This window comes from Salmo trutta, chromosome 14 (assembly GCF_901001165.1).
Source record: "Salmo trutta chromosome 14, fSalTru1.1, whole genome shotgun sequence".
Classification (NCBI taxonomy): Eukaryota; Metazoa; Chordata; class Actinopteri; order Salmoniformes; family Salmonidae; genus Salmo; species Salmo trutta.
Genome location: NC_042970.1, coordinates 67208669 through 67233101, shown reverse-complemented (window position 1 = coordinate 67233101; position 24433 = coordinate 67208669). Strand labels below are relative to the sequence as shown.

The 24433-nt window shown below is 45.6% G+C and overlaps 2 protein-coding genes and 1 long non-coding RNA gene across 6 annotated transcripts in view; 1 reads left to right on the top strand and 2 right to left on the bottom strand.

Annotated features, from left to right (window-relative positions):
* The window catches only part of LOC115208746 (rhomboid-related protein 3), a 59078-nt gene extending 47282 nt beyond the window's left edge, over positions 1-11796 (bottom strand). Inside the window, exons 1-2 of one of the 2 annotated variants that reach the window (XM_029777073.1) lie at positions 10836-11796; positions 10257-10280 (exon numbers count right to left, since the gene is read on the bottom strand). In XM_029777073.1, the coding sequence (XP_029632933.1) occupies positions 10257-10280; positions 10836-10955 (144 nt within the window). In that variant the 5' untranslated portion in view covers positions 10956-11796. The remainder of the gene's footprint in view (positions 1-10256; positions 10281-10835) is intronic. The other variant, XM_029777074.1, reaches the window with a different exon arrangement.
* A 121-nt stretch (positions 11797-11917) lies between these two features.
* LOC115147181 (uncharacterized) lies at positions 11918-14742 on the top strand. Its single transcript, XR_003866291.1, has 2 exons — positions 11918-12054; positions 14212-14742. It is a non-coding gene; the product is annotated as an uncharacterized LOC115147181 (long non-coding RNA).
* A 3-nt stretch (positions 14743-14745) lies between these two features.
* The window catches only part of LOC115208745 (mitochondrial Rho GTPase 1-A), a 35815-nt gene continuing 26127 nt past the window's right edge, over positions 14746-24433 (bottom strand). For 2 of the 3 annotated variants that reach the window (XM_029777070.1, XM_029777072.1), the window contains 6 exons: positions 21997-22127; positions 21688-21771; positions 21433-21555; positions 20981-21183; positions 18565-18687; positions 14746-16273 (listed from right to left, as the gene is read on the bottom strand). In XM_029777070.1, coding sequence (XP_029632930.1) covers positions 16156-16273; positions 18565-18687; positions 20981-21183; positions 21433-21555; positions 21688-21771; positions 21997-22127 — 782 coding nt within the window. In that variant the 3' untranslated portion in view covers positions 14746-16155. The remainder of the gene's footprint in view (positions 16274-18564; positions 18688-20980; positions 21184-21432; positions 21556-21687; positions 21772-21996; positions 22128-24433) is intronic. The other variant, XM_029777071.1, reaches the window with a different exon arrangement.

Below are 24433 nucleotides of genomic sequence, written 5' to 3'. Positions count from 1 at the left end.
CCGACCCTCCTTAGCCACACTGCTTCTTGACACACTGCCCTCTTAACCTCTTAACCCGGAGGCCAGCCGCACCAATGTGTCGGAGGAAACACCGTCCAACTGGCGACCGTGTCATCATGCACGCGCCCGGCCCGCCACAGGAGTCGCTAGAGCGCAATGGGACAAGGACTTCCCGGCCGGCAAAACCCTCCCCTAACCCGGACGACGCTGGGTCAATTGTGCGCCACGTCATGGGTCTCCCGGTCGCGGCCAGCTGCGACACAGCCCGGGCTCGAACCCGGATCTGTAGTGACGCCTCTAGTGACTGCTGCCCCACTCGGGAGGCACTAACTTGTTTTTGACAAAAATAAAAAGGTGTCAGTTTGTCACTTTCACGAAGTTGGAGCAATACCATGTTTCAAAGACATTGACTTGAATCTAGGTTGAGCCTTTCTTTAGATAATGAAAAATTAACAACTAAGGAAGAATTTTTCACTTCTCTCATTGACTTCTCAAACCTTAAACCCCGGCCTGGTCTGCTTAGTCTACTTTCCAAACAGTCTCGCAATGCTGCGTCTCTGAGTTTAGAAACTCTGTGGCCTTTCGTTCATATATATTTTTTATTATATAGAGTCGCGCTGTTGGCAGTAGGTGCACTTGTTTCAGCAGCCTTAGCACCGAGATGGCAAAGTGTTTCCATTTTGAACCATTTCATATGTCTGAAGGTAGAACTCCGCCTACCCAGCAGGCCCAGAGAGCAAATCACGCACACTTATAGGCCTACCTCTGGCCAGTCAGATAGCTCAGATCACCATGTCTGCAGTTTCTTCGAGCCATAGACTAAAAAGAAGCCTCAAGCACACAGCAAAGTTGATAATGTGAGAGTTCTAAACTTTTACAACCATGACTAGAGAGAGACTCAACGAATACAGCAAAGAGCTGCTGTTTTTATGAGTATGTTCATGTTTAAGTTGTTATTCAGTACTGTCAACACTTTGTTCAACACTTTTATAAGCCATGAAATGCACGTTCTCCCTACTTCCACTAGCGCTACAACCAGCACTGCAGCTGCAATGAATGAGTAGCAAAGTGTTTCGATAAGCTTGCGTTGTTATTATTAGCAGCTTCCTGCTTGTCTTTTTTAATATCGATGAATATTTCACTTTCTCTGGTCATCGGAGTAACAACGTGAATTGGTGCATGAGGCAGAAATAATGCAGCGCGACTTGAGTTCTACCATCAACGGAAGACTGTGTTCCCAGAGGGGAGGGAGAGCGGAGGGACGGTAAGTCGGGTAAGAGGCAGCCTCACCGCTGCACCCTCCCTCTCCTCAGACTACCCATCAGATGCTGGTCGTCAGTCCAGTAAAAAAATATGGAAATGATTATGCTCACTCAGCTGTACCTCACAAGTATGTAAGAACCGATACTGCAGTAGAGAAGCAGGTACGGAGAGTGAACATTTAATATAGCACAGACATGGAACAGGACAAGAACAGCATCAGAACCCGGGTAACAAAATGACAAGCAACAATTAATGCTGAAGTGGGGAACAAAGCTGGGGAACAGACATATATAGGGGAGGTAATGACACAAGTGATTGAGTCCAGGTGAGTGCAATGAATCGCTGATGCGTGTGACAAGGGAAACAGGTGTGCGTAATGAGTGAGTAGTGCTGGGCAGCCTGGCGCCATCAAGAGCCAGAGAGGGAGAGCGGGAGCAGGTGTGACAAAGTAAAACAACAAATGATATATTACCAGTGTGATCATATACCTAAAATGTTGAAATATAATTTCTAAATTGCCTCAGAAGAACAACATTGGCAGGGCAATTCAAGCATAGTCAATATGCAGTGGCAATGTATTGGGTCTATAGCCTACTACAAACCTCATTGCTACAGAACGGATTTTAATAGGTTCATGTTGCACAGGCTTAAGTTTTTTAAGTCGTGTTTAAAACAAAATCTGAGTGGTAGATCTCGGCTTGCATTTTGACTCAAAGTGATCTTGACGGCCTCCCGAGTGGCGCAGTGGTCTAAGGCACTGCATCGCATTGCTAGCTGTGCCACTAGAGATTCTGGGTTTGAGTCCAGGGTCTGACGCAGCCGGCCGCGACCGGGAGACCCATGGGGTGGAGCACAATTGGCCCAGCGTCGTCCGGGTTATGGGAGGGTTTGGCCGGCAGGGATGTACTTGTTCCATCGCGCACTAGCAACTCCTGTGGCGGGCCGGGTGCATGCACGCTGACACGGTCGCCAGGTGCGCGGTGTTTCCTCCGACACATTGGTGCTTCCGGGTTAAGTGGGCATTGTGTCAAGAAGCAGTGCGGCTTGGTTGGGTTGTGTTTCGGAGGACGAACGGCTCCCGACCTTCGCCTCTCCCGAGTCCATACTGGAGTTACAGCGATGAGACAAGACTGTAACTACTAATTGGATATCACGAAGAGAAAAAGGGGGTAAATTTTTTTAACTTAAGTGATCTTGACTCAGAAAAGGTTGGTTACCACTGCACTAGACCTTTTGTCTCACCTAAACCCCAGTATAACTGGTCCAGAACCCTGATACACACACATTCACAAGAAACACACACAAACCCAATGAGTAAAACGTAGAAACTCCAACAAACACAAAGACCACGGAAAGACTTTGGCACAAAAGGCATGAAACCCACACACTGCAGGCCCCCAGGCGTTTAGAACAGAGTGGTGGGTCCCTGCCAGGAGAGGACTCTCCCAGAATAGTATCCCCTGTAACCACAACCTGTGGGAAGGTATCACAGTTTCAGACATAAGGAATGAATGGATCTTAGTGTCTTTGATCCCAATAGATCTGAGTGACAAGCTGAAATAGGAGCCGTTTAGCACCTGCGCCCGCTCCCAAGTTCGGGGAATCTTGATCGGTATGTCAAGGGTTTCTGTGGAAACAGGGGAATTCACAAAAATATTGCAGACATTGCAGGGTAGGTTCTACTACTGTACTCAACTTATGGCCTAGACTGGGAGCTATGAGTGACATGTAACTTGCTCCCACAGTCAGAGAGAAATTCAAAAGATGAACTTTCACTGAGCGCAAAAAGGGAATGATATACTGAGTATAATAACATGTTAATAAAAACTCAGAGGATGTCACTAACAGGATGTCACCCCATCAGACCCCTGCAGTAACCTACTGATGTGTGTAAACGTACTCAAGCGGCGGTGAACTTAAGAGAGCCTGTCAGTGGATGATGGGTACTCTCCTCTCCTCAGCATTGTTATCCACTTCACTGTAGAAACTGAAGCCAAATCGGCCGAAAAACTAAACGGAGAGAGAGAGAGAGAGAGAGAGAGAGAGAGAGACAGGGGGGAGAGGAGAGGAGAGGGAAAGAGAGATGACACAGGGTCTCTGCACTGACAGCTGGCGTGTCCCTACATCCACACAGTCACACACAGAGTCAAACACTCTCCCCAGAGTACCACTCACTGGCATTGATTCCACCCCGCTGACCCCCTCTTACGGATTAACATATCGAAGACAAACTTAGGGACATACTGTATGTACACACAGTCACACACACAAATAAATACACATTAAACAAACATATGCTGTACACACACACACACACACACGGGACCACTCTGCGCCATGTGTGTAGAGCACATAGCATTGAACCATCAAAAGATACACGTTCATTTTGTGCTGCCATATTTCATCTCTCCATGTGTACACACTGCAGACTGCAGCCAGTTATGCCTGAAGCAGCAGCACATCTTTCTGTCTATCGACAGATCGACAGGCAGGGGAGGGGCTATTTATAGCGCAACATTAAAAGAGCTGCTCACAACTTACTGACTGGAACTCCCTTTCATTAGGGAAATAAGGAAATGTATTTAAAGCATTAAAAAAGCATAGAGATTATAGCCTACATAAGTTGGCGGAGCTAACAGGAAGTAAACACCTAAATGCTGAGAGTAATGGGATGAGAGAGGACGTATGGCAACCCTACAATCAGACCAGGGACACCGTTTTGGCTCAAACCCAATTAGTACCAGTTACCTGGACTGTTGACAATCAACCCTCTGAGTCATGACAATGGAGAAGAGAAGAATGACAGGGTTGAGAGGCTGGCAGCTGTACCATGTGGGGACCGAGTGAGTGGCGCTAAACAAAAGATGCCCGAAATGATGACTGCCTGCCTTCCTATTCTGTCAATGGCAGCCACGCTCCACTTTACATGCTCATTGACACATACAACGGCATGAGATAAAGAGCCCAGATTGAGAGGCATGCACACACACACACACACACACTAAGAACAGGTGGGTCCCCACTCTGATCAAAGAGCATTTGACTGGTTCATGTCCCCAGTTCACTGTAGCGTGTAATGTGACAGGATCCTGGTTAAACTGGATGTGTGTACACCAGTGGAGGCTGCTGAGGGGAGGATGGCTCATAATAATGGCTGGAATAGAGCAAATGGAATGGCATCAAACACATGGAAACCATGTGTTTAATTAATGTATTTGATACCATTCTACTTATTCCGCTCTAGCCATTACCACGAGCCCGTCCTCCCCATTTAAGGTGCCACCAACCTCCTGTGGTGTACACTGTGTGCCCATGTGAAAAAGTCTTAATCCCCATAATTCCCTCTGTTCTGGACGCGTGCCTGTTGGCGTCTTAACAGGCCAGAGGCAGGCAGAGCAGGATTGTGTGTGTACAGTACAGTGGCACATGTCAACACAAAGGGTACAGTGTGGGGACGACTGGCCATTGTGGGGACACACAGGGAAGGCAGATGGGGTAATAATGGGATTGGGGCCTGTAGAACAAGTGTTATCACACAGCACCCCTTCAACACAGGTTCTCTCTGTTACTGGTCAATGGTTGAGTCACAGTCTGTACAATAGAAATATCATCTGTAGATAGGGCTGGGAACCGCTGTATAGATTCTATTTCTATGGTATGTACTCTGTGACTCAAATAAGATGGTGTTAAGAGCTTTTGTTAAAGTCATTCAAAGGTCAGCCAGAGAGTTGTAACATTAGCAAGCAGGGTAGCCTCCATGTGCTCCTTCACCCATGAGTTCCAAACCATTTACATCAGTATACGGACTTAATATTCCTGTCTGGTGCTGACTTCATCTGGGCACTTCCATAGAAAGGTAAGAGGGGGTGACTAATGGAGACATTCCCATCCCAGATAATGACTGAGTGTGTACACAGTCTGGGTTGAACACAGAAATGTGTCAGCGCAACAAGCAAGAAACACAATAAGCTCCTACTCCCTCTCCACCAACCACTAAGGAAACAGAATGAGGTAACGCAACAAATATCCACTATAACATTTGTAATGCACACTGCACTGCCTTACACCGTCATAAAAACAAAAACAAATATCCCTTGGGTTGTCTTTCAAGGAAAAACACCAACTTGTTTGTTTCATTTTTCCTGATCCATCCTATTTATAACAACAAACCCTTAATACATTCCTACTTACATTGTCCAATCCTGGAAAACAAGATGAAAATCTGTGAGGGCAAGACACAAATACTCAGACTGTTTCTTCTTGAGTGGTTTCACCATCATCACTAAATCAGGCCAGTAGAGAGAGAGAGTGTGTGTGTGTGTGTGTGTGTGTGTGTGTGTGTGTGTGTGTGTGTGTGTGTGTCGTAGTAGTCCCCATTCCCTAGTATGTTTAGAGATCTTAGATAGGTAACACAAATCAGAGCTATCGTAGGTTTATTATCTTATTTCCTGGTTGAAGAGAAAGCACTTTCACTGCAACAAAGTCCTCTCAGGGGACATTGTGGGAACTGAACAGAGCACACAGCACTTTGATTAAAACACCAGCCTGGGAGACATTTAGGTGTGTGTCCCAAATGACACCCTATTCCCTTTATAGTGCACTACTTTTGACCAGGACCCATAGGGTTCTGGTCAAAAGTAGTGCACTACATAGGGAATAGGGTACCATTTGGGACGGAACCTAGAAAGAAGCGTTGGCACATGGGCCAGCTAAACAATCTGGGTGATGTGGACGGACAATTTGTGCTCTCGAGATGACAAAGCAAAGAATTATGGGAAACATTATCCCTGTATCATATTACCTGTGATCAAAATGGTTCCCTATTCCCTAAATAGTCCACAACTTTTGAACACGGCTCTGTTCAAGATTAGTCAACTATATAGGAAATACGGTGGTATATGTGGTACAAACTTTGCCATTTATGAACTAAACATCCAACGAGCAAGGCCTATTCCTCCATTTATGAAATAAACATCCATCGAGCAAGGCCTATTCCTCCATTTATGAACTAAACATCCAACGAGCAAGGCCTATTCCTCCATTTATGAACTAAACATCCAACGAGCAAGGCCTATTCCTCCATTTATGAACTAAACATCCAATGAGCAAGGCCTATTCCTCCATTTATGAACTAAACATCCATCGAGCAAGGCCTATTCCTCCATTTATGAACTAAACATCCAACGAGCAAGGCCTATTCCTCCATTTATGAACTAAACATCCATCGAGCAGGGCCAATTCCTCCATTTATGAACTAAACATCCAACGAGCAAGGCCTATTCCTCCATTTATGAACTAAACATCCAACGAGCAAGGCCTATTTGTCACGCCCTGACCATAGAGAGCCTTTGTTTCTCTATGGTGTAGTAGGTCAGGGCATGACGAGGGTGTGTTCTAGTTTAACATTTCTATGTTGGTGTTTTGGTTTGGTTCCCAATTAGAGGCAGCTGGTAATCATTGCTTCTAATTGGGGATCATATTTAAGTAGCTATTTTTCCCACCTGTGTTTGTGGGATATTGTTTTGTGTTTGTGCATGTAGCACCACGTAGTCATGTTTCGTTGTTCGTTTATTGATTTATTTGCTTTATCTTAAAGTTTCACTTTGTAATAAATATGTGGAACTCAACATCCGCTGCGCCTTGGTCCCATTCTTACAACAACCGTGACAGAATATCCCACCAAAAGAGGACCAAGCAGCGTATCCACAAGGTAAAGGAGTTTTGGACATGGGAAGAAGTGATGGGTGGATGCGGCCACAGAAAGCCCAAGGACAACCCCAAGATTGTTTTGGGGGGGGGGGGCACAAGGGGTGGCCCGGCTGAGCCGCGGGAAGAGCCAGAGCACATGGAGCAAGCGATAGAGAAGTGGTCGATCGACACAAGGAGAGAGCCAGAGCCCGCCTGGGAGTCGATGGAGCAATGTGAAGAAGGATATCAGAGAATGATGTTGGCGAAGAGTAGGCTGCAGTGCATGCGGGCTGAAGATCAGGTCATCAGTCCGGTGCCATCTGTGCCGGCTCCACGCACCAGATCTCCAGTGCGCCTCCCCAGCCCGGTACATCATGTGCCTGCTCCCTGCACTCGCCCTGAAGAGCCAGAGACCATCAGGGAGGCAATGGGGAAGTTGGGAGAGAGAGAGATGTTGTGCAAGTGTGTTCTGATCAACACCCAACCAGAGGATCCGGTTAGCAGTCTGGTGCAACCTGGGCCGGTTCCACGCTTCTGGCCTCCAGTGCGCCTCCCCAGTCCGGTACGTCCTGTGTGTCCTCCTCGCACTCGCCCTGAAGTGCGTGTCACCAGTCCGGTACGTCCTGTGCCTCCTCCTCGCACTCGCCCTGAAGTGCGTGTCCCCAGTCCGGTACGTCCTGTGCCTGCTCCCCGCACTCGCCCTGAAGTGCGTGTCCCCAGTCCGGTACGTCCTGTGCCTGCTCCCCGCACTCGCCCTGAAGTGCGTGTCCCCAGTCCGGTACGTCCTGTGCCTGCTCCCCGCACTCGCCCTGAAGTGCGTGTTCCTAGTCCGGTACATCCTGTGCCGCCTCCTCGCACTCGCCCTGAAGTGCGTGTCCCCAGTCCGGTACGTCCTGTGCCTGCTCCCCGCACTCGCCCTGAAGTGCGTGTAACCAATCCGGTGCCACCTGTACCGGCTCCATGCACTAGGCCTTCAGTGCGCATTCACAGTCCAGAGCTTCCGGGGACGGTTCACGGTCCGGAGCTTTTCTCTGCGCCGATGCCCAGTCAAGGCACGGCGTCTAACCCAGCTCCAGGGCCGGAGCCCTTCTCTGGGCCGATGCCCAGTCCAGGCACATCGTTCAGCCCGGCGCCATGGTCGGATCCGGGGTCTTACGGCGACGGTTCACGGTCCGGAGCTTCCGGCGACGGTCCACGGTCCGGAACCTCCTGCGACGGTCCACGGTCCGGAACCTCCTGCGACGGTCCACGGTCCGGAACCTCCTGCGACGGTCCGGAACCTCCTGCGACGGTCCACGGTCCGGAACCTCCTGCGACGGTCCACGGTCCGGAGCTTCCAGGCAAGGCGTCAAGTCCAGCTCCAGGGCAGGAGCCTTCCTCTGCGCCAGTGCCCAGTCCAGGCACGGTGTCCAGTCCCGCTCCATGGCCAGAGCATTCTTCTGTGCCGGTGCCCAGTCCAGGCACGGCGTCCAGTCCAGCTTCATGGCAGGAGCCCTCCTCTGCGCCGGTGTCCAGTCCAGACATGGCATCCAGTCCCGCTCCTAGGCCGGAGCCTTCCTCAGCGCCGGTGCCCAGTCCAGGCGCGGCGTTCAACCCAGCTCCATGGCCAGAGCCTTTCTCTGCACCGATGCCCAGTCTAGGCACGGTGTCCAACCCAGCTCCAGGGCCGGAGCCCTTCTCTGCGCCAATGCCCAGTCCAGGCACGTCGTTCAGCCCGGCGCCATGGTCGGATCCGGGGTCTGGGGGGAGCTACGACCTGCACCGGAGCCGCCACCGCCACTAGTCACCCCCCCAAACCCTCCCAGTTGGTTTCAGGTTTTGCGGCCAGAGTCCGCACCTTTGGGGGGGGGGGTACTGTCACGCCCTGACCATAGAGAGCCCTTGTTCCCACCTGTGTTTGTGGGATATTGTTTTGTGTTTGTGCATGTAGCACCACGTAGTCACGTTTCTTTGTTCGTTTATTGATTTATTTGCTTTTGCTTAGTTTCACTTTGTAATAAATATGTGGAACTCAACATCCGCTGCGCCTTGGTCCCGTTCTTACGACAACCGTGACACTTTTCCTCCATTTATGAACTAAACATCCAACGAGTAGGGCCTATTCCTCCGTTTCTGAACGTCCAACTATTCCATTTTTTTCAGTCATCCAATGGTTGCCAGTAAAAATCCCCATTTCTGGTCCACCATCCACTCTATAATTTATCTTCCTTGGTGTCCACTGTGAGGAGCTGAGTGACCCTAAAGGTCAACATTTCCAATGTATGACAAATGGAACGGGTCATTTAAGAGGTGGGGGGGAAATAAAAGAGTGAAAGGGCATTTGTAGCTGCCAGACTGGACAGCAACCCCTTCTATAGGCTATATTTGGTTCGCCCCCCCGCCCCCCCCCCCCCCCCCCCATCTAGTCTGAAGGCCACTTGAGAAATTCAAAGTGATGCCGCGCCGCATAAAGGCAGTGGATTGAGAGGCCTGCTCAATGCCTGTCCACAATGTATACCCACCCCACACACACATAAACACACCAAAGACCCCGACCCCCTTTTCCCGTAATCCCATGAGTCCCTGGCCAGCCCTCCAGAGCCTGAAAGAGCGAGCCTGACACGAGCCTCTGACTTCCCCCCTGTCCCCCTCCCTAACCCCCTTATACTTCCTTTGTCCCCCCCTGAGAGACCAGGAGTGAGTGTGGGGCCCGCGGGCCGGGCTGGGGCAGGCAGGTTTTGAGGCGGCTCCCTGGGATGGAGTGGTGGGAGAGAGGGTGTGCGAGTTGGGGGGGTCTGGTATTCCGTCTGTCATGCCAACCTGATGGCCTGGGCATAACACACACACACACACACACCCTTGTTTGTCTCTGTGGCCGCTGACATGACAGCCCACAGGCGGAGCAACGGCAACTGTAACCAGGATTATGTATGCTCTAAATGCATTTGGGAGGGTCTATGTCAGGAGGACTGGAGGAGGGACACACCCAACACAACCTGCTTGCTTCTTTTACCTGGTTCTCCGCCTCCCATTCCTCAGGCATCAAGGGCTCAACTCACCGCCACCGCAGGAATGACAGGAGCTAGACTTTATAATAATGTCAAGGATAGTTGACTTGCTATTCCATGAGTATTGGGCAAAGATGAAGGTCAGCTCATAAGTCACAGTTTTAGTACTAAATACGGTAGCAATAAAGCACATGTTAACTTGTAACAAGTTACAAAGTTAGGACAGCAAACAGTTCCTCACATAAAAAGACAGAAGTAGACACCCTTCATGAGTGCGCATGAAACAGAGAGAGTCCGTAACACAACGACTATACATACCTTGTCGAACAGAGATTTCCATTGCTGAGATAGGGAAAGAGGAAAGGAGCGGGGAGGGAAAGAGAGAGAAAAGAGGAAAGAAAAGGTTTCAGAGAGAAAGGGGCCATTTAACAGATAGACACACCTGTCGTTAAGGAGTGATGTCGGCAGGTAGCCTACAAGAACTTTCCTTCATTCAATAAATCAATATAATTGAACAATTGAAGACCATCAATTATGTATGGTAGTAGCCATGCTACGCCTGCTCAGTTAGCTGTAATGAACACATATAGTCAATGGATTGTTGACGGTGATGATATAATGACTATGGTCTATGTATGAGTCTAGGAAGCTGTCTGAGAATGGTCGTTGGCATAATAATGTTCATAGCTTACAACGATAACACAGTATGATATAATGCTGACATAGGCCATCATTGTAAATAAAAATGCTTTATTATTTGTATTGTCTAGTTAATTAAAAAAGATTCGCTACTGTAGAATAATACACCGTGGGAAAAACGTGCCTTTAATGTGATCTTCTGTGTTAGGATGAAATTTAAAAACGCTGATGACAATATGAATATGGCTCAAGACTTACGTCCTCTGGGGCCACGGGAAGAACATCGATACTCTCCAGCACTTCTATCTCGTCTCCCTCCGCGTTCGCCGCCACTGCTGGAGAGGAATGCACCGGCACGTCCCGAGACGCGTCCGGCATCGTCAGGCTGCGGCTGCCCTTCTCCTCAATGCACTACTGAGCGATTCAATATTAAATCCTTACCGACAAAAACAATATCCTTTCTCTGCTATTTGAGCCACATTACGCACATAATCCATATTTGAGAAATCACCAAGCGAGGTTAATCAACGCAGGTGTCTCAAACACAATTGGGCATCCTTATTCCAACCCTGGTCCTTTGCGGATATTTAGACAAATATATTAGCCAACAAAATAACATCTATCCTCCGTTTGTTCACAAGCTCATTGAAGAGAAAATATATGTTTAATAGATCCACGCACAGAACAAAAGTTGAGTGCCGAGTTGGGTGTCCGTGGAGTGCGCATCTGCGTCTCGCCACTCCGAGCGACCGTGTGTGTGTGTAACAACTGATTGGGGGTGTGTGGCCACCAAGTCCTTCTCCTATTTCATACGACAGCCCACCTGCACCTCAGTCCAGCTCTCTGTAGACAGACACGGCATTTTTCACTGCCCAAGTACTGAAATCTCATTGGGACGGACGGACAGGCAGGCAACTATCCAAGTTGACAGAAGTGATTGTTCATTCCAATGTGACTCACCTGAAAATGAAATAGAATAGAGGTGCGTGTGGCGATAATGAAAGAAATTGGCTACTCACTTCAATAGTGAATAAGAGAAGACGTCATAGTGTATTACAAGGCAATAGGCATAGTTGAAAAACCCCTCAGCATAAAACAGCATCTAATACTACTCAGTCTACTGCGCAAAAACAGCATGGGTAGTCTAAATGTCATGGCAGTCCGTCACGGAACACTGACTCCAAAGATGTCTAGTCGACCGTCCAAAAGTTGCGCAAGTGTAAATTCAGGTGCGTCATTGTACCCTCGCAGTTGTTTACAGCGACGCAGCTCGGCCAGCTGCCCAACTCCGCTGTGTCTCAGTCAGCAGCCTCTAGGAACACACTGACTCCGCTCCCGGAGTTGGATCGGGACCAGCCGGCACTCTGGCACTGTTCAAGCCGGTAGGCAGGCAGGCAGGCAGGCAGGCAGGCACCTTCGGCTCCGTTGCACTGTCGCATGCGTGCCTCCGGCGCAGAGATGGATTTCTGGCTGCAAGGTGAGAACACCATCCACACCCACAGAAGGCTTCGAGGAACCCCGGTTCACACCAGCTGGCTCTCACTCCGGTACTTTATCACGTTATGTCATCAGATAGACAGTGCGCGCATGTGACTCAGTGAGTAGACTTGGCTGAAGAGTATCCCAATTCAACACTCTCACAAATGTGGGTGTAGACTATTAGAAATACACAACATAGTATTCAGACAGTGGAAGTGCCCGATACGGATTTAATTCAGAGGGACAATTCTGTCCTGTAATATTTCCATCCAACATTCACTGAAAGGGTGGTGAATTCAATCATGAAGCATAGCACCTACTGATCTACTATGATAGTAAGTCTAGGACACTTATGGTACCAAGTACCAAACACGGTTTTCCTTTTCACCTTCCTTCCTCTCTGTATCTGGGTGGTAAGTGGGTTGAAGTTCAGAGGAGGGTAATAAGGGCCTGTAAATTCCAGGTTGTGTTTTAGGGTCATAAACAAACACTCCCCTGCAGGCCTGCAATGACAATCTTCCATTCCAGAGGACCACCTAACCATTATCTATAATCACTTTAAACAAACCACTCATTTAAGATCAACCTGTGTGTTTTGTGTTGTTTGTGTGCACATGCATGTGCTTGTGTGTGTAAGTTGTGTGTGTAAGTGGCTGTGGGGTGCAGTTGCTTTTGAGTGTGCTGGTAGCACCGTAAAGAGATTGTATCTCTCCCGCAAAACTTCCCCATGCTATTCGATAGTATTACCATGGAAACAATATGGCCATAGGTTATTTTTAACCTTATGGGTCTTGTGACACCTACACAGCACTTTTGGATGAAACTGCAGCCAACAATGTTTTAACAGCGAAATACTATACTACCAACCCTACAGTCCTCAACTGGCCTCAAAACGCTTCCTCCGAGAGAGAGAGCTAAGCTGTTGGGATGCCATCTGCAGTCAGCCGTACAATTACCATGTGTGAGATCCCAATTAAACTAATCTCATCACCCAGAACCACATCTCAACTACTCTATACGTATACTGAATGTGGGGTCTCCATTTCTAATGACTTTTCCTATTACTTTAGCCTAACACTGCTGTGGTTTCCATTCAAACTTCTACTTAGATCATGCTCACTTGAGTATCCCCGTCCGATAGCCTTGGCTTAACTAACCCGTGAGCAAAGCATTCCAATCCCCTGCTGGTTGCACATACTGAAATCTATGCAATTTGGCCAGTCAGTTAGAGACACTTACTCGTAATAGGTTACTCATTATGAGTTACAGCGACACTTGGAGACACTCATAGTATCAACATCCCCCACATAACCAGTGACTCAAACCATTGGCCCGCCTGTAGCGCACCCCAACACGGGAGAGGAGAGGAACCGCCAATTTAAATGATCGAACTGGGTGAAGCGTTCCCATGTCAACTTTCACAGGTCAACTGCTGGTGGCGTCAGCTCTGAAAGTAGAACAGGCCACGGAACAGAAGAGAGAGAGAGAGAGTGCAGAGGAACTGAGGCTAACCGCGGGTAAACACCTGCACTGTGAGAGGAATGCTTATCAACTCTGTCTCAGAATGTTAGTAGCTCGGCCTGCGTAGGTGTTAACTGGTGAAAACAGGTACAAATGACCTGCTAGACACACATGTACTCACTCACACATACACACTGTTAAGGCTCTGCGTTCCATGTCTTTGCGTCGCTCTCACACACACACACAGAGAGAGAGGGACAGAGAGAGAGAGACAGAGAGAGACAGACAGACAAAATTAACAGACCGATCAGTTAGGCCCTAGGGAATAATCTTCATGGTTAAAAAGGCAATTGTATGCAGTCTGATGGGGATCATTACAGAGAGACTAGTTACATCTTGTCCCTGAGGGAACCGACTGGGCCCTGAATATTGTTATTAGATAGCCTAGTGGTTAGAGCATAGTACTTATAACCGATAGGTTGCAAGATTGAATCCCCGAGCCGACAAGGTAAATATCTGTTGTTCTGCCCCTGAACAAGGCAGTTAACCCACTGTTCCTAGGCCGTCATTGTAAATAAGAATTTGTTCTTAACCGACTTGCCAAGTTAAATAAAAGGTTAAAACAACATGGGTGTGTGCTGTCTGTAGACATTGGAATCATTATTTTGATAATACTGCCCCCATGTGTCCACAGGCAGACCTACAGTTACTACATCACATTACCTCATCCTTCACGTGAACTTCGTGAACTTCGGGAGCAAGAATCAGGGGGAATGACATCACTGGCTGCCTCCTTCCTTGACCCCTCAGTAGGACCTTCCCTACCCCTCAGTAGGACCTTCCTTGACCCCTCAGTAGGACCTTCCCTACCCCTCAGTAGGACCTTCCCTACCCCTCAGTAGGATCTTCCCTACCCTGAAATTAAGAGAACATTCAGCAGCATGTTGGCATTACCTCAATACTACAACAAATACTCTGAAGACAAAATCATACCAATCGCTTCTGCAGTCTGCAGATGACTTGCATTACGTGCTCTGAGGAAGGCACTGTTCCGAAAACATTGGCGATACCCAATAAATCATTGGGAGCATATATATAATGCTACTTTCTTTTTTTTAAATGTACCTCTCCATTTGTCAGCACCTCTGACTATTTGGGTGTGCATTAACTGCTGCTTTTTATTTTTTTTAAATGACCCAAAACGCAATAAAACATTCTTGACACAGGATTAAAGTAGATGTATTTATTATAAACACTGGAAAGGCAAACGTGAAACACAATTGTCCTAATGTTCTGGGAGTTGGGGGTGCTGGATAACATTTGGATAATTGGAATAATACCATTAAAAATGTTGGCTTCATAACAGTATATTTGATATTATAACAATATTGGAGGATGGTCAGAAAAAGCAAAGCATGCAAATACAGCTCCTGCAAATACAATAACTGTACAGCCTCACATAGCAAGCACACACAATTTTGACATGCATGCCCAACACACACAATTTGATTTGACATGCACGCCAAACACACACACAATTTGATTTGACATGCATGCCCAACACACACACCACCTGGGTGGTCCATACTCATACAGGAAGCCATGGGTGGGCCACAGAGGCTACTTCTGCCTTACTGAGTTCTAGGGGTAAGGCGCAGACACACAAAAAGTATCATCCCATACGGACCATCCATTGATTGAACATGGGCTGATTCAGCCTTACAAATTTGTACGTGTGCCACCAAGCTTCTGACCCTGGAAGGCAAACTAAAGAACAACCTTCTTTTAATAACAGTAGAACAGCCCTTACTGAACTTGTTTGAGAAAATTTGAAAATACTAAACAAATGATGGAAAGCTAATGCCTTTATAGCATTGAATGTGGCTTTGTTGTACCATTATACCGTCAGCATATGAACTTCATAATGTCCCGTTTGTTCAAGGGAAAACAAATATACAAGCAGTTATATATACACACACATTATTTATACATTGTTTCAGTGTTTGTTTTAAAGCATATATTTTTGTGTATGGTATTGGTTATTTTGCATACTCATTTCACTACCCTTACTTCAACTGCTTAAGATGGAATTGTTTCCCCATTTCAATCCACACAGGTAACCAAAAAAAAAAATGATATTTTGCACGAAGAGATCACTAGCTTCATCAGTAGTAGTTATATAAATCACATTTTCAATATAAATATTATATAGCCATACTTTGAGTACAGACTTTCAGAAACCAAAATAAAGAACAATAGCAGTCATTTTCTTGTGAAATCTCTAGGTATAAAACTAAATAACGTTTGCTTTTTTCCCCTCATCACATAGGGGACATACTGGATCTTTTATGATCTTAGAGAGATATTTATTGGGAGAGGGTGCAAGGTTTAGCCTGGTCTGAGATCCGTTTGTGCTGTCCTGCCATCTCCTATTGCCTATGGGGCAGATCCTAACTTGCACTTAAGTTGAATTTTCACTTAGTCATGTATTGATGTCAATGTGAGACTAAGTGAAAATTCTACTTAACTGGAAGCTAGGATTCACTCCATACACCTTAGTAGTTGCCAAAACAGCACAGAAAGATTTGGGTACAAGTCTCGCAAAGGTTGGGTTTGCATGGTGATGTTGGTGGGTGGATCACCGTTGTTTGAGCAGCACTCTGTACATGGCGAAGCCCAGCACGGCGAACACGGTGGCTCCCACGCTCACTCTCAACCAGAAGGCGGAGCTCTTCAGGTCAGCCTGTGTCACATGTCTGAGAAGAGAGACACACAGAGACAGAGAGACAGAGAGAGAGGATCCAGAGACCGAAAGAGAGCAAGAGAAATAAACAGAGTGAGAGCACATAGGTCAGAGTTGGCAGAGACAACAATATGTAATGCTTTTACATAACCTCTCTGCTTACACAGATGATCACGATACATGCTACAGTGCATTCGGAAAGTATTCAGACCCCTTCCATTTTTCCACATTTTGTAAAGTTACAGCCTTATTCTAAAATGTATTTAAAAAATCCTCATCAATGTACACACAATACAGGTTTTTGACATCTTTGCAAATGTATATTTAAAAAAAAAAAAAAACATACCTTATTTACGTAAGTATTCAGACCCTTCGCTATGAGACTCGAAATTGAGCTCAGGGGCATCTTGTTTCCATTGATAATCCTTGAGATGTTTTTACAACAATGATTGGACATGATTTGGAAAGGCACACACTGTCTATATAAAAAGGTCCCAAAGTTGAAAGTGCATGACACGAGGTCGAAGGGATTGTCCGTAGAGCTCCGAGACAGGATTGTGTCGAGGCACAGATCTGGGGAAGGGTACCAAAAAATGTCCAAGAACACAGTGGCCTCCATCATTCTTAAATGGAAGAAGTTTGTAACCACCAAGACTCTTCCTAGTGCTGGCCGCAGGGACAAACTGAGCAATCGGTGGAGAAGGGCCTTGGTCAGGGAGATGACCAAGAACCCGATGGTCACTCTGACAGAATTCCATAGTTCCTTTGTGGAGAAGGACAGACGGAAGGACAACCATCTCTGCAGCACTATCAGGCCTTTATGGAAGAGTGGCCAGACGGAAGCCACTCCTCAGTAAAAGGCACGACAACCTGCTTGGAGTTTTCCAAATGGCACCTAAAGTACTCTCAGACCATGAGAAACAAGATTCTCTGGTAAGATGAAACCAATATTGAACTCTTTGGCCTGAATGCCAAGCGTCACGTCTGGAGGAAACCTGGCACCATCTCTACAGTGAAGCATGGTGGTGGCAGTGGCAGTGGCAGGGACTGGGAAACTAGTCAGGTTTGAGGCAAAGATGAACGGCGCAAAGTACAGAGAGATCCTTGATGAAAACCTGCTCCAGAGCGCTCAGGATCTCAGACTGGGGCGAAAGTTCGCCTTCCAACAGGACAACAACCCTAAGCACACAGCCAAGACAACGCAGGAGTGGCTTCGGGACAAGTCTCTGAATGTCCTTGAGTGGCCCAGCCAGAGCCCAGACTTGAACCCAATCAAACATCTCTGGAATGACCTGAAAATAGCTGTGCAGCGACACTACCCATCCAACCTGACAGAGCTTGAGAGGATCTGCAGAGAAGAATGGGAGAAACTCCCCAAAAACAGGTGGGCCAAGCTTGCAGTGTCATACCCAAGAATAATCGAGTCTGTAATTGCTGTCAAAGGTGCTTGAACAAAGTACTGAGTAAAGGGTCTGAATATTTATGTAAATGTGATATTTCAGTTAGATTTTTTTTTTTTACATTTGCTAAAATTTCAAACAACCTGTTTTTGCTTTGTCATTATGGGGTAACGTGTGTAGATTGATGCAGGGAAAAAACGATTTAGTCAATGATAGAATAAGGCTGTAACGTAACAAAATGTGGAAAAAGTCAAGGGGTCTTTTCCGAATGCACTGTATGTAGGAATTCACTCAAAACAGTGTGGCTTTGAACCGCCGTACAGTCCTATGTACTAATCACAACTAAAGCTGCCAAAAGATGAACGTTCAACAGGATGAACAGATGAGACACTAGAATTCTGCATTATTAGACTACATATGCATTATTCATTAATGAAGAGGAACATAACGAACACGGTTGGAATAGAACAAGATGGTAAAACAAGTGACGAATGACGAAGAGAGAGGATCAAGGAACTCAGTCAGGGAACGTTTGGGTGAGGCAAAAGAATAAGAGTGAGACGTCATGAAGATTTCCATGAATACAAACAGTGGTTTATGACAATCCACAGCACAAAATCCACATGACAAAAACACCCAAACAGGGTCAAAACAGAGGCGATGAACAGCAAATGAAAAAGAAGAGGGACAAATGAAGAGGAGGATTGTTAAACAGAAGAGTGTGAAGGCAAAGCCAGTGTTCTCAGATAGAGAGAGACAAAAAAAAGGAGACAGAATCCACATGATTAACAAAATGTTTCAGGGGGCAAAATGAAAATGGCAAGTGAAGAAGAGGAGGAAGAAGAATAACGTAAAGGGGAATTGTGAAACAGAAGAGTTGGAAGGTCTCTGAAAGAGTAAGGACCTGCTGAGAATGGCGGTGTAGAGCTTGGCCTTCACCGTCTGCACCAGCTCTGAGTTGATGAAGTTCTGCAGGTGGCAGAAGGTGCACCTGTTACAGGTACACATACAGCGCAGCCGAGCATGACTAAGGAGAGAGGTGCACCCACCCACACACACGTGCAAAGACACATACACAGGCACAAAGAAGAAGAAGACAGTTAGAACTAAGACCGATGCCACCAGAAGGTTTGAGCTCTTTGGTCCATAGAGCTCATCTGTTATGGGGTTAAAAACCAAGAGCACCCACCCAGGAAGAGAGGAAGATAATTGTCTAATTAAACAACGAGAGACCATGACCACAAGTCTGATCCATTGTAATCTTCACCTCACACTGTTGGGGTTAGTAATCTCCTAATAGCCACTTTGGATCATTTTCAACATTGTTAAAATGTCCTTATGCCACCACAGAGTTAGAGGTCCATAGATTAACTTCTTATGGATGGTGGCAGTATTGAGTCGCTTGGATGACTGACGTGCCCAGAGTAAACTGCCTCCTACTCACTCCCAGAAACTAAGATATGCATATTATTAGTAGATTTGGATAGAAAACACTGACGTTTCTAAAACTGTTTGAATGATGTCTGTGAGTATAACAGAACTCATATGGCAGGCATAAACCTGAGAAAAAATCCAACCAGGAAATGATTTGTAGTTCTATCTAATCCCTGTTCAAACTACAGTGTCTGTGGGGTCATTTTGCACTTCCTAAGGCTTCCATTGGCTGTCAACAGCCTTTAGAAACTTGTTTCATGCGTCTCCTGTTACTGGGCAGAGAATAGGAGCTCAGTCTATCAGTGGACTGCCTGGGACCAGTGAGTTGTTTACTGCTCGGGCACGTTTGGCGCGCCGCTCATTCTTTTTCTTCTGTAATGAATACGCTATTGTCCGGTTGGAATATTATCGACGTTTTATGTTAAAAAGACCCTAAGGATTGATTGTAAACATCGTTTGACATGTTTCTACAAACGGTAATGGAACTATTTGACTTTTTGTCTCTTATTTTACGCTCACGCGTTATGCCTTTGGATAGTGATCTGAACGCACGAACAAAACGGAGGTATTTGGACATAAATATGGAGTATTCCGAACAAAAAGAACATTTCTTGTGGAAGTAGGAGTCCTGGTAGTGCATTCTGACCAAGATCCGCAAAGGTAAGGGAATATTTATAATACTAATTTTGAGTTTAGTTGACTCCAGAACTTTGCTGGTATCTGTATAGCTTGCTTTGATGGTTGAGCTCTGTACTCAGAATATTGACAAATGTGCTTTTGCCGAAAAGCTATTTTAAAATCTGACACAGCGGTTACATTAAGGAGTAGTATATCTATAATTCTTTCATAACTGTTGTAAATTTTATCAACTTTTATGATGAGTATTTTTGTAAATTGATGTGCTCATTCACCAGATGTTTTGGTGGGAATACATTTTTTGAACATCACGCGCCAATGTAAAATGGGGCTTATGGATATAAATATGAACTTTATCAAACAAAACATACATGGATTTTGTAACATTGAGTCCTGGGAGTGTCATCTGATGAAGATCATCAACGCTTAGTAATTAATTTTAGCTGACTTTCTGGTTTTTGTGATGCCTCTGCTTGCTTGGAAAATGGCTGTGTGGTTTTTCTTGTTTGGGTGCTGTCCTAACATAATCTAATGTTTTGCTTTCGCCGTAAAGCCTTTTTGAAATCGGACACTGTGGTTAGATTAAGGAGAATCTTGTCTTTAAAATGGTGTATAATACTTGTATGTTTGAGAAATTTTAATTATGAGATTTTTGCTGTTTTGAATTTGCCGCTGTGCACTTTCACTGGCTGTCGTCATATCGATCCCGCTAACGGGATTCAATCCATAAGAAGTTAAATAAAAATGCACTCGATTAAGTATGTGATACATTGATGCTGTCCCCCATGTGTTGGCTATAGTTCTGAGGAGTACAGTTCAAATGAGCCCAGTCCACCGTGACAGAGAGGTGATCAGTGTGGACAACAGCCTGACAGAGAGAGTAGTGGGAAAAGGGGCGCGCAAGGGCAGTAAACATACAATTGCAACTAATGGCAAATTGAATCCACCACATTAACCACCATGTCTAACCAAGATGGTGGACACTGTTCACCCCAAGAGTTCAGTCTCTATATTTCAAGTGAGGGATGAGGTAGAATTTAACAGCTAAGGGGTAGTTTTGGGGCTTGAGGTAGGGGCAGTTTTGGGGCAATAGGTTTTACAGCATGAGCTGGGGTCTTAAAATATTTTAAATTATTTATTTTAGGGATTGTGCAGAAGGTTTAAGGGCTTAAGGTAGAGCTTCAGGGTTTGAGCGAGGGATGTTAAGGTTCGACATGGGGCCTAATACAACAGAGTGACCCACTACCCACGGGTGCATGGCCATGGTGGTGAGTTTGGTGTAGATGTCTTTGCAGGGTGCGCCTGCCGTGTTGCAGGTGAAGGCCTGTGGAGGGGGCATCTTGTGCTTCCTACAGAACTCCAGAGGGGTGAGGGAGTATAGCTGCTTGGTCTCCTGGAGGTCCGACTTGGCTGCGATCATCATGCACGGCGTCTTGGTGTCCATGAAGTATTGCTGCAAAAGGGCAGAGGGATATTGTTATTGGACACTGTCGTATTCCATTCAGCAATATGCTTTTTTAAAAGACAATGAAAAGATATAAAGCTCCAGAGAAGCACGTTGGTAATAACAGACGGTTTCCGCTTTAAAAACATTTACTTTAATTCAGTGGTACTGTAGATTAGAATAGTATTGGGTAGCCATCTTGAAATACTAAATAGACAAACAGGTATAGTAGAAGGACTGGTTGTAAACGGCGCATACCTTGAAGACTCTGGCACAGTACTCGAAGGAGTGGGGGTTGCTGGCATCGTACACTAGACACACAATGTCACAAGCCATGTCAGCGTCTGAGAGGACGTCAAAGTCTGGGAAGACCTCGTGGAGCTAAGGGAGAGTAGAGGAAACAAAATGGAAGGTAATGAACACACAGAAACACAGACAACTTTTAGACTGAAAAGCTTTGGACAAATAAACACCATCGAGTCGATTAAGAGTAAATCAAAACAGACGACTCACCAGTAGGTATTTCTCTTGACCATACACATATGCAGTGCTGATAGCGTAGTAGGACATATGCTCTTCGCTAACGATGTTTTGACGCTGAGAGAAAAAAGGAGGGGGAAAATTTACTTCAAAACATACAAAGAGTTTACCAATACCAAGAGGAATTCCAAAAAGTTTTAAACAGGCAGTAGACTGAAGTATTTGGAGTTGCGCGGAGTTGTTCAAATTTAAGTTGTTCAAATGTTTCTTCCGTTCAGGGAAGTTTTCCTTGCCACCGACGTACAACTTGCTCTGAGGGAATGAATTAATGTTGACACTGACCGTGAGGTTTCTTCCAAGGAAGGCTTGCAGGAAGCCGCTCTTGCCACTGCCACTGTCCCCGAAGACGTTACAGCGGAACACACTGCGCTGAGTCTGCTTCTTCTGCAGGTCAATCTTCTTGTCCCTCGTCACTGTAGAATGGAGAGGACACACACACACACACACACACACACACACACACGGTTTAGTTTATACAGCAAATGAACGTATATGAATGAATGCTTTATATGCTGTAGATGTCTTTAGTCCTGTGCAAAATGTGGATTCAGTAAGTGTAACTTCGTCCCTGCTCTCTAGATAGAGAAGTTAACACAACATTAAGTTCTAACACACAATGTTTACAGGTTGGCTGTAGACTAGAGCTTACAGCTAACTTTGGTATAAGTCATCTTCGTCTTCTATACTGTTAACTCAAATACGACAAGGTTCCAGTTTAACAACGTTTACTCAACAGTATTAGCACATGCATGGCGGCCATTGCACTCAGGCCAGGTTCATCTACAGCGAGACTCCTGCGCAGGCGCACTAATGACAGAGTGATAGCACCGTAATAACAGAAATGTAGGGATACTTAAAACATGAACTTAACAATTTTCTTTAACCTGTTGGGGCTAACAATTGTGCACTTCCTACGGCTCCACTAGATGTCGACAGTCTTTACAAAGTTGTTTGAAGCTTCTACGATGAACAGAGCCCGAATGACAAGGAGGGGAAGTTGTTGAGGCAGGGGGTGACATCACTTCTTGGGGCGCATACACGAGGGAGGATCCTCCCGTTCCAAAACCTTTATCAAGACACAGGAACCGTCCGGTTGAAATATTATTGAATCTTCACGTTCTGAAGGCCCTAAAGATTGATGTTTTACAACGTTTGACATGTTTGAACGAACGTAAATACAACTTTTTTTTACTTTTCGTCGCGACATCGTCCGCGCGCTTCCTACACTTGGAGTAGCTTACTGGACGCACGAACAACAAGGAGTTATTTGGACATAAATTATGGACTTTATCGAACAAAACAACATTTGTTGTGGACCTGGGATTCCTGGAAGTGCCTTCTGATGAAGAAGATCAAAGGTAAGGGAATATTTCTAATGCAATGTATGATTTTAGATGACTCCAAGATGGCGGCTATCTGTATAGCCTAGTGTATTTTTCTGAGCTCAGTACTCAGATTATTGCAAAGAGTGCTTTCCTCGTGAAGCTTTTTTAAAATCTTTCATAGCGTTTGCATAAAGGAGATGTTCATCTATAATTCTTTGAATGACAGTTTAATTTTGTATCAATGTTTATGACAAGTATTTTTGTAAATTGTGGCGCTGATTCACCGGCAGTATTTGAGGGAAAATATTTTCTGAACGTCACGCGCCGATGTAAAATGCTGTTTTTATATATAAATATGAACTTTATCGAACAAAAAAATGCATGTATTGTGTAACATGATGTCCTAGGAGTGTCATCTGATGAAGATCGTCAAAGGTTAGTGCTGCATTTAGCTGTGTTTTGGGTATTTGTGATGCATGCTAGTTGCTAGGAAAATGGCTGTGTGGTTGTTTTTGTCGATGGACTCTCCTAACATAATCTAATGTTTTGCTTTCGCTGTAAAGCCTTTTTGAAATCGGACAACGTGGTTCGATTCAGGAGAAGTGTATCTATAAAATGGTGTAAAATAGTCATATGTTTGAGAAATTGAAGTTATAGCATTTGAGGTATTTGTATTTCGCGTCACGCGATTCCACTGGCTGTTGACTAGGTGGGACGCTTGCCCAGGGAGGTTAAAGACAAATAAAACATCAACAACATAATTAAATGTCCCAAGTATTATTTAAGTTACCCATTACAGATGGGTTGTGTGACAAAGTTTTTATTTGTATTACTTCAAGCTGCCACTTTCCATTACTGAGTGCCTTTAGGAGCACAAGACCAAATGCTCCCTTTTTAGTCAGATTAGAATCTGCTGGATACTCTGTGCTTGAATAAGTTCCTTGATGCTGTTAATCTCAAAACGAAGTCTTTTCTCTGTGACAGACTTGGTTGACTTCACAGCATCAACTAAGGAGTAGTTATCAGTGACACAAACTACAGGTAGAACGTGCCGTTTTGTCTCACCAGTGGTAAGCTCTGAGAACAGAGTTGCAAGAAAGATAGCATTGTCAATTCCATCCGAAAGAGCAAGGGTTTCTCTAGCAAGTGTGCTTCAGACAACCCTTCTGATCCTTTTTGACTGCCAACAGATAGGTGAGAATCTTCCTCCTTCACCCATTAACACGATTAGATGTCCACCTTGTGTACCTCCATCTGTAAGGTTCCCTAGCGAAGCATCACTGAAGACAACTTGTTTCAGAGTCATCTTTTCCAACATGCTGAAACTTTAGTCACTTGTGATTTCAGTTTACGAACAACTTTGTTTGCCTCATGAATGGTTTGTACAGTGGCGT